This window comes from Coturnix japonica, chromosome 17 (assembly GCF_001577835.2).
Source record: "Coturnix japonica isolate 7356 chromosome 17, Coturnix japonica 2.1, whole genome shotgun sequence".
Classification (NCBI taxonomy): domain Eukaryota; kingdom Metazoa; phylum Chordata; class Aves; order Galliformes; family Phasianidae; genus Coturnix; species Coturnix japonica.
Genome location: NC_029532.1, coordinates 1,557,594 through 1,574,583, shown reverse-complemented (window position 1 = coordinate 1,574,583; position 16,990 = coordinate 1,557,594). Strand labels below are relative to the sequence as shown.

The 16,990-nt window shown below is 48.0% G+C and overlaps 1 protein-coding gene across 1 annotated transcript; it reads right to left on the bottom strand.

Annotated features, from left to right (window-relative positions):
- Positions 1-4,277: 4,277 nt before the first annotated feature.
- On the bottom strand, positions 4,278-6,590 carry ATP6V1G1 (ATPase H+ transporting V1 subunit G1). The gene is made up of 3 exons (XM_015878833.1): positions 6,455-6,590; positions 5,882-5,982; positions 4,278-4,985 (listed from the first exon to the last, which is right to left on the bottom strand). The coding sequence occupies exons 1-3, from the start codon at positions 6,534-6,536 to the stop codon at positions 4,812-4,814; spliced, it is 357 nt and encodes a 118-aa protein (XP_015734319.1). The 5' UTR covers positions 6,537-6,590; the 3' UTR covers positions 4,278-4,811.
- Between the last annotated feature and the right edge of the window lie 10,400 nt (positions 6,591-16,990).

Below are 16,990 nucleotides of genomic sequence, written 5' to 3'. Positions count from 1 at the left end.
TATTTCGTACTCAGGCTTGACAACAAGTTAGGCATTGCGCAGATGCCTTTATATCAGTGCTTCTGAAGTGCTAAGACATGCCTGTAACATTCCTGTTCCTCCTATTAATGGTTCCACTAAAACTTAAGCACTAAGTAGGACAAGGAGGAATGGTTTTAAACTGAGACAGGGGAGGTTTAGGTTGGATCTTGGGAGTTTTTCACCCAGTGGGTGGTGATGCACTGGAACAGGTTGCCCAAGGAGGCTGTGGATGCCCCATCCCTGCAGGCATTCAAGGCCAGGCTGGATGTGGCTCTGGGCAGCCTGGNGCCAGGCTGGATGTGGCTCTGGGCAGCCTGGGCTGCTGGTTGGTGACCCTGCACACAGCAGGGGGTTGGAACTGGATGATCATTGTGGTCCTTTTCAACCCAGGCCATTCTATGATTCGATGAAACCAACACCAAGTACTGCAGTTACAAAGCAAACACGAAGTCAATCAGTAAACTAGGAAGGTGCTGGGAAAGCTAAGGAAAAGGAACAAGAAATCAGGAACTCTCTGCCTGTAAAGCAGACGGAGGAAGCTGGCAGCTTCCCATCAGTGCTGCTGCTGCACAGAGCACAGCTGACAGCCTCTGGAACTGCCCCATCTGCAAAGCAAGGAGCAAAGTGCCTGCACCCTGCAAATAGACAACATCCAAAGAAGACCACAACGAATCCCTTCCTCACCTCCATCAGCCAGAAGGAACCTGTATTGCTTTGCTGCCCTGTGGGGTGACGACTTCATTTCAAAAGTAAAGCATTGGCCAGCTCTGTGCCTGGGGGGTTCACCCACATTATCACAGTGCTTTGCAGAGGTTACCAGCTGCTTTGTGCACTTCATTTCACTTTTAGTTCAGTTTTGCACTTCCCTTTTTGGGGAGTTTCATGCAATCCGTTTTAGATCATTTAGCCCATTTCTCAAGATCATTTTAAATTGTAATTCAGCCCTTTGTGCTGCTTATATCTCTTCCCAGCTTGGCGTCCTAGAAATATATTATAACTGTACTTTCTATTCCATCACACTGCATTAATGAATATATTACAGAGAACCTGATTCCAGGAATGCTCTGCTTGCAAACGGCAGCTGCAGTCTGTGCCATGCAAGTTGCAACCATGAGCAGCAGCCAACACAGCAGATCTCATTCTATTCAATGAAGCTGCATTTTCAGCAGGTAGCTGCTCCATCAGTTTGTTGGGGGTTTTTCTTTCCAATGAGCCTCAATTAGGTGAACAGAATTGCTCAGAGCCTTCTCTTGCCTTTCCCCTCTCCCTGCACACAGCCGCCTTCTGCAGTCTGCTCCGTCAGACAGCTCAGCAGAGCTGACAGATCTGACAGTCATTAAATGCAAGATCTTCATTTCCCAATACTCCTAAAATACACGTTTCAAATGAGGAAGATGACACTTGCATAAAGCGTGGCTTGTTTCTTCCTGCCTTCTTCCTATGAAGACTTCAAGCTCTTTGCTGCTTTGCAGCATGCTAATGTGAAAACCTTTTTCTTGTGCTTCAAATTTAAGGGCAAAAAAGAAGCAAAAAATAAAGGATGCTCGCTGTGTGCCTTGGATAATGATTTGGCTATTGATTCAGCAGATGCTTTATTAGATTACATTGCGACAGCCAAATGTAATTTAATACCTATTTATTTTCTATTCCTATGCCGGTCTAGAGATACAATCTTTCCTGCAAGAAATTACTGTTGTCTCCTTTCAGCCTCAAAGAAAGATGAGACTCACCTTCTTTCTTGGAATATTTTGAATTGCTTTTTTACAGCAAGATGTTGGTCTTGAGGGTTCTCAGTAGTCCTCTCTATTGAGACCTGCAAGCCAAAGCCTCAGCTGCAATCAGGTTGTTCAGGCTTTTCCATCTCACTGTGCACCAGTACAAGAACCCCTGGTGCTGGGCAGGGGATGCTGGTGTTGCCCAGAGCCACATCCAGCCTGGCCTTGAATGCCTGCAGGGATGGGGCATCCACAGCCTCCTTGGGCAACCTGTTCCAGTGCTCCTGCAACAGGCAGCATTGAGAAGGAGATGCTGACCTTCAGGCTGAGCACCACAAGCTGAGCAGGGAGCAAGTTCCATCAGAACAAGCAAGCCTTGAAAATTGAACTCTGGCTTCAAGCAGCACAAATGTGTGTCCTAATTGCACCTCGTCCTGCATGTTAAGCCATCCAGATGATGCTGGTATTGCGGTGTTAATAAGCCATTTGTCCATCTGGTGCTTTCCCCATTGTACAGATGACAAATCTTCTCAGTGGTGTTTTAGAGATTCAAAACATCGACTATAAATATATTCACACTGTCTGAAAAGAAATCCCACAAAGAATCAAGGTTCAGACCGTTGCTGATGAACCTGAATGTGACTGGTACCAAATTGTGCTGTGTTAATCTCCTGATGTGCCAGTTTCATCCATACCATCTTCATAGAGCACCAGGACTGAGCAGGATGGCAATTTGTCCGTATTTCCAGGGGTCAGAAGTCAAAAGAATCAGTTTTATACACACTTAAAGCAGCTTTTGGGGCCTTTCTGAGGTACAAGGGTGAGCTCCATCTCCTTACATCTGCATTTAGGGTCACATCTGCTAGGGGCAATGCAGACAGTGGGACTTTGGAGATAGATTTGCACTAGCAGCTGGGATAGGTCTTACTCTTCATAATCAAACTGCAGGACAGGTGAAAGCCTGGAAAATCAGCCTACAAAGGCAAGAAACTGAGCAACTCCAGACCTCTGCCAGTACGAAATCATTCCTTGCAGAGCATTTTCTGGCACAGTCTGGCTTAGGCACATAAGTCCTCCTTTCCCACAACACCTCATTGTGAGATTAAAGAACTTCAGTTTAAAGCAACTTATCTCGATCGCAAGGAAAGCCACACTTCCCAGTGAGCAGTAACTGGAAATGCTTGTCTCTGTGTGAATTTACCCTGCCAGGTAATTCTCAACAGGCAAATTTCAGGGAAGCATTACAGCAAATTGATGTTCTTGCAAGCATTGAATCTTCCGCATGTTTGAAAGGGAAGGTCTTCACAGGCTGATTTGCCAGTGAGGGAATAATCTGGGGTGAATTTTACACTTTCTTTCCTTCTGGCTTTTCTTTACTGCAGAGAAGAACAGAAAGTGCTCATTTAACAAAGGGAAACTTATGAACTATGAGAAAGTGGAGGCACGCGCTGTGCTTGTTCCAGACAAAGTAAAGTCTCCTTTTACTGATAAACAGGCTGGATGAAATTGCTAATTACAGCCTGGAGCTATGAGGACTTTTACAAGTACCAACGTGCTGCAGCCTGGCCACCTGTTCTCAACGGGAGGAACTGTTCCATCTCCAAAGGACAGACTAGAATTAGCGTGGCTGCAACCTTTTATGAGGCCGTAGCACTTCTCCGGCCATCAGACGAGTCTGATTCAAAGTGCTTTGATTCTGTTCTCCTTGCACAGGCCTGGCACGTTCCCAGCCTGACAGATTCTACTTCACAGGAGCTTTTGTTTCAGTTTTACAATCCATTTAATAGCCTCAATTCTTAAAGAGATGCTTTAAGAACTACAGTATGCTAACATAAAATATTACTAAAGGCAACCACACAGCATTCTCTTTGATAGCACAGCGTTACTGCAGGCAGATACTTGTTCCTTTGTTAAGGCTTCCATCCATCCTGCTTTCCTCCCTCCCATTTGCAAACCTTACCCTGCAGGTCTGAGTGGTTTCTCAGTGCTGCTCTGCAGAAATGCAGGATGTTTTGACTAAGGAACAGCATCGAGGCTTCCTCCTTAGACTGGAGGCTGCATGAACTGCAGCTCTGCTGAAAGCTCATGATGTATTTGTGTGCATCCTTGATTAAAGAGCTAGCAAGCGAGGCATGGACAGCCCTAACACTTATTTCACACTGTTCTGGGAATAGCAGGATGCTGCATGACCTTGGTATAAACAAGCAGTCACCAGGGAAGGATAATTACTGCACAGTGCCTGGCTATCAAACTATACTATTGAACTGGCAACGTTTTATTTCTCCTAATAGTCCAGAGAACATTTGTTCCTGAAAGCTTTCGGAACAACCTGGCAGGTAAAGCATCAGACTGGAGCCAAGAGGAGGAGATCTGTAATGGATTTTAAACTTACCTGCTGTGACCTTCAGACATTTGTTTTACTTATTGCTCTCTTATTAATACTTGATATTCATTCTTCAGGGCCCAGACTCTTCATGCAACAGAGAGTCCTGCTGGTACACTCAGAACAATTTTGTTGTTACAAGAAGACAGACATGAGACTTTTGAGTTAAATAGAGGTTTTTACTTTCAAGTGTCATAGTGCCAGACTTGTAACTTAAGCTAACAGCAGAATATACAGAGGATACTCAATACAGAGAAACTCAAGCACCTGAACATTATGAGCCAGCACTGTACAGCCAGAGTATTTTAAGTTTAACTTTGCACGAATGTTAACAGCACACAGAAAACAATGCATTTTAGTGAACAAGAATATATTGGTCCAGATTACCGACTCAGGTCAGCATCCTTCGCCTTTCTGCTTCTCAGAGGACAGCCTTTCTTTGAATCCTATCCAGAAAACAGGGAGCATTAATCTGCCAACAAAACTTAGCACAGATGTGAGACATGGTCGTTTAATATCAGGATAAGCTCTCAATCTAGAAAGAAACTGACACGTCAACAAAATACTGACGACCTACAACTCACTGAAATAATTGAACACCTTTACAAGAACGGTTACAGTATGGCTAAGAGCTGTACATTCCATCTGAAGCTCAAGTAGCATTCCTGGTACACTTCTCCCTCCTTCCTGCACTACCCATTGATGCGGTAATTCACATGGATTTCAGGTTTGATGTCACACACCAGAGACAACAACTGGTTGAGGACCACCTCACGGTTCTTCTGGAAGTTCTGCTGGATTACACTCATCTTCTCCTGGGTCTCTTTCTCGACTTCAGTGGTACAGCTGCCATGAGATCCAAGTGCCTACAAACAGCAAAGGGAAGAGAAAGCTCATGTGCAAGCTGTTTGACAAGGAAAACACTGTCTGGTTCTGTATTTTGGTGCTCTGTACTGCCTTGGTGCATGTCAGCTATCTCTGCTGAGGGAAGAATTGTGCTGGAAGAAATAGGAATACACCTGGATTGTCTGCTCAGATCTCACACAAAACTTGTCCCAGCTTATCATGACAGCCTACACCTTTCATCTTCTCCTACTCAGTAATTAGCGTGTTTGGAGCATAAGCTTCTGAGGAACGCCTGAAGTGAATGTCCTGCTGTACTGGTGACTGAAAATGGGAACCCCTGGGCACTACTACTGTACATAGCATAGATAAAGTAGTACTTGTGATTTAGTTTAAGCTCATCCTTCAGATCACCTGGTTGCTTGTGTATTTTGAGAATCTTTCAAGAAATCAGACTCCTAAATATGATTGTGGTCCAGGTCTTATGCATCACAAGGAGTATCTTATAGCTTAAAGGAAAGTGGAAAACAGCAAGCAAAGCAGCTGAGCAAAGTATAAGCCTTCCAACCTCAGGAAGAGCTGTGTCTCCAAAGTAAGTTAGCATGATGGGAACCAGCTTGTCAGACATGGAACCTGCTTAGTGCTTTCTGACATTGCTGCTCAGAGCAGGTCTGGGGAGACAGCGACCCATCAGGGCACCAGGCAGTGTATGAGTTTATTAAGTTAATTCATTGCCAGTCGATATTTCCAGCTCTTGAGATGCAACACACCGAGCTCTGATTCATTTCCCCCGATCTCTCCAACATGTGACTGTGTATCAGCAGAAGGGAAGCAGACCTCTGGCAATACGTTCCACATTGAGGGCAGCTCTGAGGGCGAAGGGGCAGGACAGTAGCAGGGAGTGATGCATTGAACTAACCGCTGCTTCCTTGGCTTTGAATTCCTTCTCCCTCTGCAGGCGGTACTGCTCAATCTCTGCCTGGGCTTCTTCTTTTGCCTGCTTCAGCCTCCGATTCTTCCCTGTATCCAAAGAACACAATATATGAAGTAAAGATAATGCTTCCCCAGCAACCTGATGCACAACTATGACACTATCAACCCCATTAAGCTTCCTGCAGCCACAACTGTTAGGCTCACGCAGAAGATGCATTAGATAATACATGGATCTGGCTCTGCTCATGCAAACACGCAGCATCCAATGGTGGCCCCGAGCAGCACAGCAGAATGAACGTGTACATCCTGCTGTGCCTCAGTCTGGCTGTATAGCAATGAGAATGGCTGCAATATTAACCACAATTAACCATATTAACAGCAATTAGCCATATTAATCGCCCTTCCCAATACCCCACCACATCCTGCCCTGTCACCCACAACAACCAGCCCCAGATCAGGCCCAGCCCAACCCCAAACCCTCAGGAACCACATCGTTAAGCCTGATACGGCCCTAACCGGGCTTCCCCCACGTCGGAGCCCCCCCATAAGCCGTACTCACTCTTACGGGCCTCGGCCACCTTCTCTGCAGCTCGTTTCTCGGCCTGCAGCAGCTGCTGGATGCCTTGAGACTGGCTCGCCATGATGGCTCCACTCCCAGCCGGCGTCTGATGTCACGACGCCCCTTTACGCCATTAAGTCACGCCCCCCCTCTCATTCAAACCACTCCCCTCCCTGCCCCATTCATTCTGTATGGGATGCTCTACATCCCATTAAACCAATGGGAAGCGATGGATCCTATGGGCTGAAGATCAAAGTAACTGCCCTCCCCTCACCCCCTCCACTGAACACAGCACCCCATGGCCATCCCTAACATCACAGGGAGACCTGGAAGCCCCAGCCGTGAGGGTCCTGGCTTCACCCCATCACATCTCAGCATCAATATAAAGCCCTGAATGTGATTCCCAGCCCTCAGCCATCACATCCCAGCATTAATATAAAGCCCTGAATGCAATTCCCAGCCCTCAGCCATCACATCCCAGCCCTGAATTCAATTCCCAGCCCCAGCCATCACATCCCAGCATCAATATAAAGCCCTGGATGCGATTCCCAGCCCTCAGCCATCACATCCCAGCCCTGAACGCGATTCCTTGCCACTTTTAGGTGCATAAATCACCATTATTTGCCAGGGTGGAAGTGGCAGCTCTGAGGCAGTGACTCACATCCCCGCAGGGAGGGGTTGGCGGTGGCTGATCCACTGCTCCCGTTCCATGTGATGGAGGGGATGTGAGGCAATGAATCAAATGTGTATTTATAGAGTGGGGTGAGTGCGTGGCAGGGTGACCTTCAACAGGGCCTGGAGATTAACAAAGTGGGGCTGTCAGCCCGGCCTAACACTTCAGTAGGAGATAAAGATGGGGAAAGAGCTCTGAGCATTCAATCTGGGTTTACATCAAGCTTGGTGATGGGCAGCGTGTGGCCATGGAGCAGCACCATGCTTCTGTAAGGCAGTCAGCCCCACAGCACAGTGCTTGGAAGCCCTGCAGCTCATTGATTGCAGAAATCAAGCCACCAGGATGTCATTTTCCTCCTGGATGACTGGGATTTTCAGACTCGCTGCTCCCAAGATGAGCAAACACTTTTCTGCCACCAGAAATCCATCCTGGCTGTAATTGCACAGAGAGAAATCCCTCCATCAGCACAGCCCTGGGTGGGCAGGAGCCACATGATGAGTTTTTGACAGTTCCACTTTGATGCTTAACAAGTGAGGCGAAGGTTGTTTGCATTTAAAACAAACCCTTCCTTTGGCTGTGCTGCTTTTTGTTCCAGATCGAACTGGAGCCTCATGATGTGGGTCACACGGAGAGCTCGTGAGTGTCAGAGTGTTCTGATCCACTTCTCACTTCACGTTGCAAACAACAGTTTCTGACTGCAAAGAATGGATTCCCAGTTCTCAGACCTGCATTGGCATTCAGAAAAGAGACACATCTATGACTCCAGCTACCGGCAATGCCTTTATAATTAAGCAGCACCACGAGTACTTCTGAACTCGTCTTTTATTCTCTTAAGATTAATTGTAACGAGCTTGTCACTTGCCATTACAGCTTAAGAGCTGCCGCAGCAGCTGGCACCGGCATCCTGCTATTTGCCTGCTGCTGGTTTCTTACACCACAAACTCAGCTCATCCTCATTTTATCATATCACACATTCAGTGGAGGTCTGGTGAAGCAGCACAGGGGAAGTTTAGTTGTGTGGCAGAGATGCAGCAGGTTGTTGGGGGGTTGGAAAGCAGGGAGCACCATTCTGCATGTTGTGGATGGGGCAAAAGCATTTCGTGTCTCTTTGGTACCTCCACAGATCACTTTAATGACATTAAATATATTTTTCACTTAATCCTTTATTTTTTTTTCCCTTCTTCTTTTTCTTTTCTTCCCCCCTAAAGATTTGTTTTCCTGCCAGCCTGGGAGGCTGATTTTCATCTCGAAGTGCCGTCTGCTGCTTTGTTCTGTGTCGGATTCTATCTCCAGGCGTGTGCTAAAGCGGGTTCTGAATCAATAACTCAGAAGATGCTTCTGGAACTGGGAAGGAAAGAGAAGCTTCTCCCCTTCATCTTTGTTTTCCTTTTTGTTTCCCAGCATAACAAACATACACAACGTCTTGTGATCCTCCAGCCGTGCAGCGTTCCAAGACATTTCATGAGGAATGAGATTTTAAACAGTGTGTTTGGCTTCTTTCCACATCAGGTAATTAGATTTCTCCTCTTTAAACTCCCCTGCACTTTCAGCTGGATGCTCCATCGCTCTCCAATCCCCAACTCTGGTTTTGTTCCTCAATTGTCTGTTCTTTCCACATGGTTTTGTCTTCATCAGCTGGGAACTGATCTGGTTTCTCTCTTCCCGAGCTTTAATTCATTAACAGAAACCACTGAGGCACTGAGACGTCACAACTGCTCGCCGCTGATAAATGATTGTTGTTGAGAGTTTAGAAACTAGCCATGAATAATTAACTGTGATTCATAGTTTGAGGGCAGTATTTCAAGTTTATGAGCTGTGTACTACAAATCCAGGCACAACAGAGTGGTGGAATTTACAGAGAAAAATCGATCAAAGTACAAATCAGTGCCGCCCCACTGTGCCTTACTTACACCAAGAGCTTGGCCCCAACATCCCAAAATAAGAATGAATATTTCATTTGGGTTTGTATTTTCTTTGTGACTGAGAGCAATCCAGAGCCTACAATGTGTTAGACTCATAGAATCATGGAATGGCCTGGGTTGAAAAGGACCACAATGATCATCTACTTTCAACTCCCTGCTATGAGAAGGGTCACCAGTCTTAGTGTGTATCTATTGCTCGGTGCTTTGAGAGGCATTTGAACAAGTGACAGACTGCAGCATAAGTCTCATTCATTACCAGCTTTGCTCAGAAACATCAAGTGTCTGGGGACTCTCTTTCGTTTGGATGCTCATTAAAGGCTCTGGAGGATTGGAAGAGAGATGCTGTGCTGCCAACACAAACCCGTACAGTGTAATGACACTGGGGTCTCAGCATGGTAAGCTGTGCATTAAAGGATGGATTACCAAGTTATCCACCACTGCGTTAACAGCAAGTGCAGCCAGGGGGAGGTCAGACATGCATAAAAACCGAAACTCTTCCCACCTTCACTGCATGAATGGAGCATTAAATAAAGACTGACCCTCAGAAAGAGGCTTTGGGTGTTGCTGCAGCTTCAACAGACCAATCTGTTTGTCTGCAGCTTTTGCATATCAGTTCTCCTGTGTCTTCCATGGTTCAGTTTTGAACCATAGTGGCACTGTGAGGAGTGTGTCTTTGGGGGTAAGCTGTGCCAGCAGCCCTGCACTGCATGATGCTTGGAATTCCCTGCCAAGGCAGAGCCCAGCAGTACCAATTCCATTCAGCCTCAGCCTCCATATCTGAGGTCTCAGGTTTGCAAGCTCAGCTGATGTAGCCTGCAGTACCACCTTCAGAGCAGAGCTCACAAAGCCTGCCTGGCTCCAGCAGTACAGCCCGGCTGGGTACCACCACGCTGAGCTTTTCTGTCCAACAGAAAAGACAAGAAAGTGAATTTGTGATAAAAGGGAAAAAAACATGAGAACTTTGGCTTTGCAATCTCATCCTGCTGCAGGGCAGGACTCTGCCAGAGCCCAAGCTCAGCTCTGTTTCAGCCGGCCCAGCAAGGAGGATGAGATCAAAGTGCCGACCCAGACAGGGCGCCCATGGCTGCAGGAAACATGTCTGGCTGCCGTTACTGATACCGAATAACAGCTGTGATGGGTAAAGCATCCCCTTCAGTTCTGGGCTGAGTTTATTGGTGTACGATGCTTAAGAGCTGGGATTGTATTGTTTGTCTGCAGTGCTCCAGGAGATCAGCCTCAGAATTACAGATGTGCACATCTCTGCTACATGCAAACTTGGAATTGGGCTCTTATTGAGCAATTTAAACCCTGCATGTCCTTCATTTAAGATGCTGGGATGGGAAGGGGACTGCTCCCACAGTGCGTGGTTGCTATGTAATTTCCTCCTTTCTTAATGAAGAAATTTGTTACCAACTCCAAACATGCAATATATACAAAGTGTGTCTATGCATATACACGCATCCATCCCCTTCCTCCTCTCCCTTTTCACTTAGGGAGCATCTCATTCGGGGCTGACACACTGAACAAATTGCATCTGCCTCACTGAAATACCCCACGTATTTCATTACAAAACACTCCGACTCCCTTCCTTAAGTCCCTTTCCCATGAATGATGACTGGTATTTAAATGAGCACAGAGCATTTTCTGGAGCGTTCCATTCACTTTAATTAAAAGCTAATATTTATTGAGCCGGGCGGATGTGCTCTATACCAAAAGTCACCCGTTCTGCATTGCCAGTGTGCTCCGCAGCAACCAGCGTGTAATCACCACCAAACTGGAGTAAGTAATATTGATTGTGCCTCTAATAGAGGATATGATTCTAAGGGACTCGCAGGAGCAGGCTATTCAAGCTCATTTTATTTATTGATTGAGGCAATAGAGGCTATCATCACACGTGGAAGGCGCTCATTAGAAAGGTGTACCCAATGGCACAGAGTGGAACAGAGTGAGTGCATCCCATGGCACAGATAGAGCCCCTGTGCTGCCCATTACCTCCCATCACTACCTCCTCCTTCACGCTGCCAGTCACAGCTGCTTGATGGTGGCTTTGGCCGTTCCTCCTTTCATGCTTTGCTCCTTGGTGCTCTCTCACCTTGCTGTAAATTTCCACCCACAGGTGCTGTACAGCACAGAGCATCTCTGCAATTCCGTGCCTTTCTCTTCCCTATTAAATCAAGGAGCACTCACTCAATCAGTCCTGCGTGCTCCTTGTCAGATCATTAGCCGTGTTGACTTTTATGCTGTTTCCCACTTCAAATCTGGGCTTCGAGTGTTTTCTCTCTGCAATTTGCTCGTTGTGTAGCGAATCAGAGTGTCATTTCAGGAGGGCACGGGGTGCTCAGCCCTGCTGTGCTGTGGGAGCTGCAGCCTCAGCCCTGAGTGCCCTCAATGATGGTTGAATGTGCTTGTGCCAAACTTGCTGCTGTCGGGAGGTGCACTGATTGAAATTAACCCAGGGGAGCGGGCAGGAGGGGCACATCCTCAGCACAGCAGGGCTGTGGGCACCCCCAGAATAAAGGAGAAAGGGGAAAGGGATGGTGGTGCTGAGCGCTTGGCATTTCTGTGCCCCCAGTAACACAGATAGGGGCTCACAAACTGAAGGGGGAGATGGACCTAAGATGATTTTGGGCTAAATCCCTGCCGAGGTAATGGCATGCACTGCAGCCTTCCTGGACCATGAGGCTTCAGCAGCTCCTTGCTTCTGTGCAATGATTTGCTCACAGGGCAGCAGTCCTACAGGCACAGCACCTTCTGCTGCTGCTGCTCCAGAATGAGAGAAAGCAAGAGGAGTCCAGGTGGTGGAAAGCTGCATCCCCTGGTGGGCATTGCTTGGCAAGGGGGAGATGAATTTGGTGCCTGGGGAGGGCTGGAACCATGCTGCTGAGCTGTGTTTGCTCTGTGAGCCTCTATGGGGCAGAGGAAGGATTAGGAGCTGTTTCTCTCCCTGCCCATCTCTTGGCAGCTCTCCTCCTCCATCATCCCCAGGAGCTCTGGTGCCAAGTTTTTATGCAAAGCAGGGACGGCTCGTTAGTCCATGTCCAAAATCCTTCTATCTCAATGTTAAAATGCAGCAACTGTGTAACTGAACAGAATGTTCTGGTCGGGTTAACACTTCATCCAGGTACAAACGAGCTGCAGAGCACTGAGGAAGGAACTGACTCCATCTGCACGCTGTGTCAGCCTGAAAACTGGGAGAGGAGCCCGGGCATCCTCACCTGAACAGCTCCCATCAGTACAAAGGGGGCTGGGCAAGGAGTGTATGTATAGCTTTATATATTTGGCATTTCTTTTATTCTGAAGGTCTCTAAAGGTTACAGAAGCAGCACCTCTGCAATTGAGTCCTGCACTGGGAGCAAGGATTTGATTGCTTCTCTTTTGCTTATGCGATGTAAAGATTGCTTTCGTCTGTCTGCTGATGGGCTGCAGTGGAAAGCAGAGCACAGGATATATAACTGCAGGATTTATCAGATAGGCCAGCACTTAACGTATCCCTGCTCGCTGCATCCTATTACATCTCCTCTCCCTCTTCTCTGTCTCATTCAGGGTACCATTAACCCAACAGCATTACTCCGGGCTCCGCTCACAGCGCAGTATTAAGTCAAAGCTGAGCACCAGCTGCTTGAGATGCAGCAAAATTCATCTCGGCTTTCCATTAGCAGGGAGCCACAAACAGGAACGAGGCAACAAGTAACTCACCAAGGAGAGCTAGAAAATTAAATCCGCTGTACCAAAGAGAGGAAGATTTAGACCAGAAGAGAATGCAATCACTGCACAGGTCCCTGCTGTCATCCCTGAGCTCCAGCAAGGGTGAAGTGATGGGGAGAAGCTGGAAGGGGCCAGGGGGGAGCAGCTGCTGTGCAGCTGTCCAGGTGAGCAGCTGTTCCAAATGCTCTGCAAAGTCTGTTGCCCTAATATAGCTCAGGCTGAATGAAGGTGTTTTTATTCTGGGCTAAATGAGGCGTTTTCATGTCAGCCGGTAAACGATCTCGTGTAATCTAACTGCTGCCTCCTGCTGAGGCGATGGTTGTGCTTGGGGGGAGATGGGAGCATTCCCCAGCTATGTCTGCAGGGAGACACCAGCTTGGGGATGCAAGAAGCAGCCACCAATGGTCCCATTCGGCTCAGGTGCAATGGGCAGCTTATCAGCAGCAAGTCTGGGGCTGAGCCCTCCTTACTCCCCTGATGGCAGCATCTCCTGCTCCTTCAAAGCATCCTACACTGCTTTGTGGATGCAGGTTTGGGAGCAGAAGACCCCATAGGCTGCGCATGCTGCTTCACATTCAGTGGGAAGACTTTATGCTCTGGCTTCTGTATAAAAAAAACAAAAGCTAAAGGTAAAAAACAAAGCCACAGCATCCTTTGGTGTAACAGTCCTGGTGGTTTCACTCTTGGCACCAAAATGCATCTAGATCAGGTGCTGCCAGCTCTAAGCCCATTCAGTGCAGATGTGACTCTGTCCAGGTTTTGGTTATTCACTCTGCTTTGATGCACGTGATGTAAAACCCATCGCTGCTGTAACAGAAGTGATTTGGATGTTCCCACAGCACAGTGAAGCGATGCACTGGAAGTTTGCACCGAGGAAACTCCATAGGGGGAATGGGAAGGGGATCCGTGCCTGGCTGGGAGCAGTGCTGGAAGCAAGGCTGCCGGGCTCCATGTCACAACCATCCAACCACAGGGAAGAGAACAAATATTTGAGAATGTAATCAGTCAGCGGGGAGCTGTGACAGGATTAAACGATGACATAACACGCTTGTCTTGTCTCCGCTGCCTGCGCTAATGAGCATGATTTGAGAGCATTAGAGACGTATCCACGGGCATTACTGCCTGCGAGTCGGGGGATCACAGCCTTAATTAGTCTCATTTCATGGCAGCTGCCGCTTGCCTGCCCGGTGCAGGCAGTGCTGTGAGTGCTCTGGGGCTGGGCAGGCACTGCATTGTGCTGTGCTGCTCTGTGGGGCACACAGCTCTACATGGGGCAGGGATTTAGGTGAGGAGATGCAGAGGAGCATCTCGCAGCATGGCCTCAGATGGCACTGCATCCACCTCGTAGAAGGGAATAAAATGACCAGCGTGATGGATGAGATGCTTGTGCCCTGCTGCATTTAATCAGTGGCAGTGGGCATTTATTGCATTATATACTACCAATCAATAGTGATTAGTACCTCATTAACCTTTTCTGTTCTTTGGATTGTCTCCTTGTGGCGCTGGAACGGCACCATCCCTCTGTAGCTGACAGTGGTGGCTATGGGGGCTGTGGGAGATGACACCAACCAACACAACCTTAAAGCTTTCCCAAAATGGAATTGTTTTCATTCGAATTACTTTAACTTTGGGTTTTCATCAGTGGGAAATCATTCGGATAGCACTGAAATAAAACATCCCAGGTAATAGAGTGAAGCTACTGCTTTGTTTGATTTGGGTAACTTCTCACATAGTCAGTATCCAAATGTAACCCTGTAGAAGCAGAACATCGTGGTGGTGTGGAGCAGAAATATTCAGCTTTGATCTTCTGCACAATGGAAAACAACAAAGCTCCCACCTGGCTGACTGCTTCAGGCTGGGTTTTGCTCACAGCAGCCTCGGCAAGGCACTGAGCAACGTGAGTGCATTGATTTCTAGGCATGCAGCTGCTGAAGGCTATAGGAAACATCTGAGCTCCTACCCCTCTCTGCCTGAGCGCCTGTCGGCTGGGATGCATCAAACTGAACTGCATCTGATTCAGCGTGGCACTGCCCTGCTGTGAGCAGAACACGGCTGTGCTCATAACAGCCCTCAGAAAATCCCCTCGATGGGGACGGAGCACACATCTCTGCCGTGTGAAGCAGCCAGCACAGAGGGAACCTGTGCCCAAATGATGCTGGGTTCAGCTCCTGTGGTGCTGAGGAGCTGCTGCACCACATTAAAACCTCACGGGCTGTTTTTGTTGCCCACAAGGAAGCATTCACTTAATTCTTGTCTGTGCTGAGCAGAGCACCTGCTCAAGCCGTGCAGACCAGTGCAGGGACAGAGGATTGGGAGCCCATCTGCTAAACAGGGATTTAGCCAAGCTGAGTGCCAGCCAGCCCCTGGTGCTCTCTTAAGGAGCTGGGCAGTTCAGCAGTTGCCATTCCCTCGCTGCCCCTCCAGGCTCCATCCAACTCTGCAGCAAGGAGTTCCCAATCAGAAGTAAGTTTCCCCCTCTTCTTGCTACAACACCTTTTAATTAGAAGCACAACCGCACTGGGAACACACAGCTCACTGCTCAGAGTGCTGGAGAGCAATTACAGTGGATTAAAGTGGAAAGGTTAGGCAATTCATTCAGCCAAGCAAATGCTTTGGATTATTTGGTCCTTGAAATAGGAAATAACACCTTTTTCAGCTCTCGTTAGCTCCATGGTGCCCTGCTGTATAACATGGGGCTGGATGCAAAGGGGTGTGAAGGATCCAGTGGTGGTAGCTCAGGTCCTGCTGAGCCAGGGGTGAGCATGGATTCATCCTGCCTTTGTCACTCCCATATACTCCAAATCACGGCTTCCATGAGCCATGGTTGACATGTGCTGACAGTGGTTATGAGCCCTGCTCAGTGCTGGGAGCTCAGGGAGGTGTTACCCAGCATCAAAGGGCTGGATGAGCCTTTTTCCCTCTGCTCCAAGGCTGTGCACTGCCCTCAAATGTGTGGCTTAAGTGCTTAAAGCAGTGGGAAGGATAAAGCCCCTGGAAACTAATCTGCCTTGCTTCAAGGTTCTATGGGAAGATCTCCATCTCTTCCTTCTCCAAGGAGAAGCAGCGGGTGTCCCCAACACGATGTCCCCAACATCAGCCTGGGCTGATGTGCTTGGTGTCTTGTAGGACTAAGCAAGGTTGGAGGCGCTCAGGTCCTATTGCACTTACACAGACGAGCCCTCAGGGCGTTTGCTAAGCATTAAAATCACAATTCAAAGACATGCAATACCTTGTTTGCCCTTCTCCTCTTGTTTGGCTGACGTGGGCGTGTTTTTGTTTTTACTCTCTTTCCTGTCATATATTGTCCTCTTTTTTTCCCCTTTCTTCCCCAGCAATGTTGACTGTTCCATCTGCTTATTTATCACCCACAGTTAGAACCTGAATTTCAATTACCAATCTGCTCTGTCGGGTTCTCTTTTAAGCAAGGCACTGAAAGCTCCAACAAAGCCTTAACACGGAGAACTGCTTGTAATGCAGCTGTTAGAGCATCTCCATCATATCCACGAGCAAAAGGAATACTCCTGCTATCAAGATGCAGCTGATAAATTAGGTTTAGTCCTCCTTGACGGCAGTGGGTAGAAGGCACCTCAGCAGAGATAGAATGATTTCGAATGATTTGGGATGGAAAAAGCTCTTTGCTCTGGAAATGCAAAAGATACTGAAAACTCACATAGTGAGAAACAATTTATATGGAAAGTGGGGAAAACTGCCTCTGTGGCAGTGAGGTTGGGTTGGATGCCAAGCTTGCCATTGTGGGTTGTTTTAATGTCAGCTACTGAGTTTGTCCATCTCCATTCCGCAGAGCCATTGCCCAGACCCCACTGATATGGGATTAAAACGAAGCACCTGCCAAAGTTCTCCATCGAATCACAGCTGAAGGAATGAATTCCAGGGCTGCTCACATCTGGGCAACATCCTCCTGCCCAGAGCAATGGAAAAACCTCCAGGCGGGTCAGGTAACGGGGTCAGCAGGCTGAGCTCAGCCTGTAATTGATCCCACAGTGCTGGGAGGGGTGGAGGAAGCTGCCCCACGTCTGAGGAACGGCTCTATCCCATTCACCCCACAGCAATAGAAGTCCATCCATACAACGAGCTTCTCACCGGTCTCAGCCTTACACCAGCCACCTCGCGGGCCGGGTGCGTTAATTAGGGCCGCACTAATTGCTGCGGGGCGGGGCATAAGGAGGGGGGGGGGGGACGGCCCCTCTCTGTATAACCGTCTCCCAGCAACAGAGG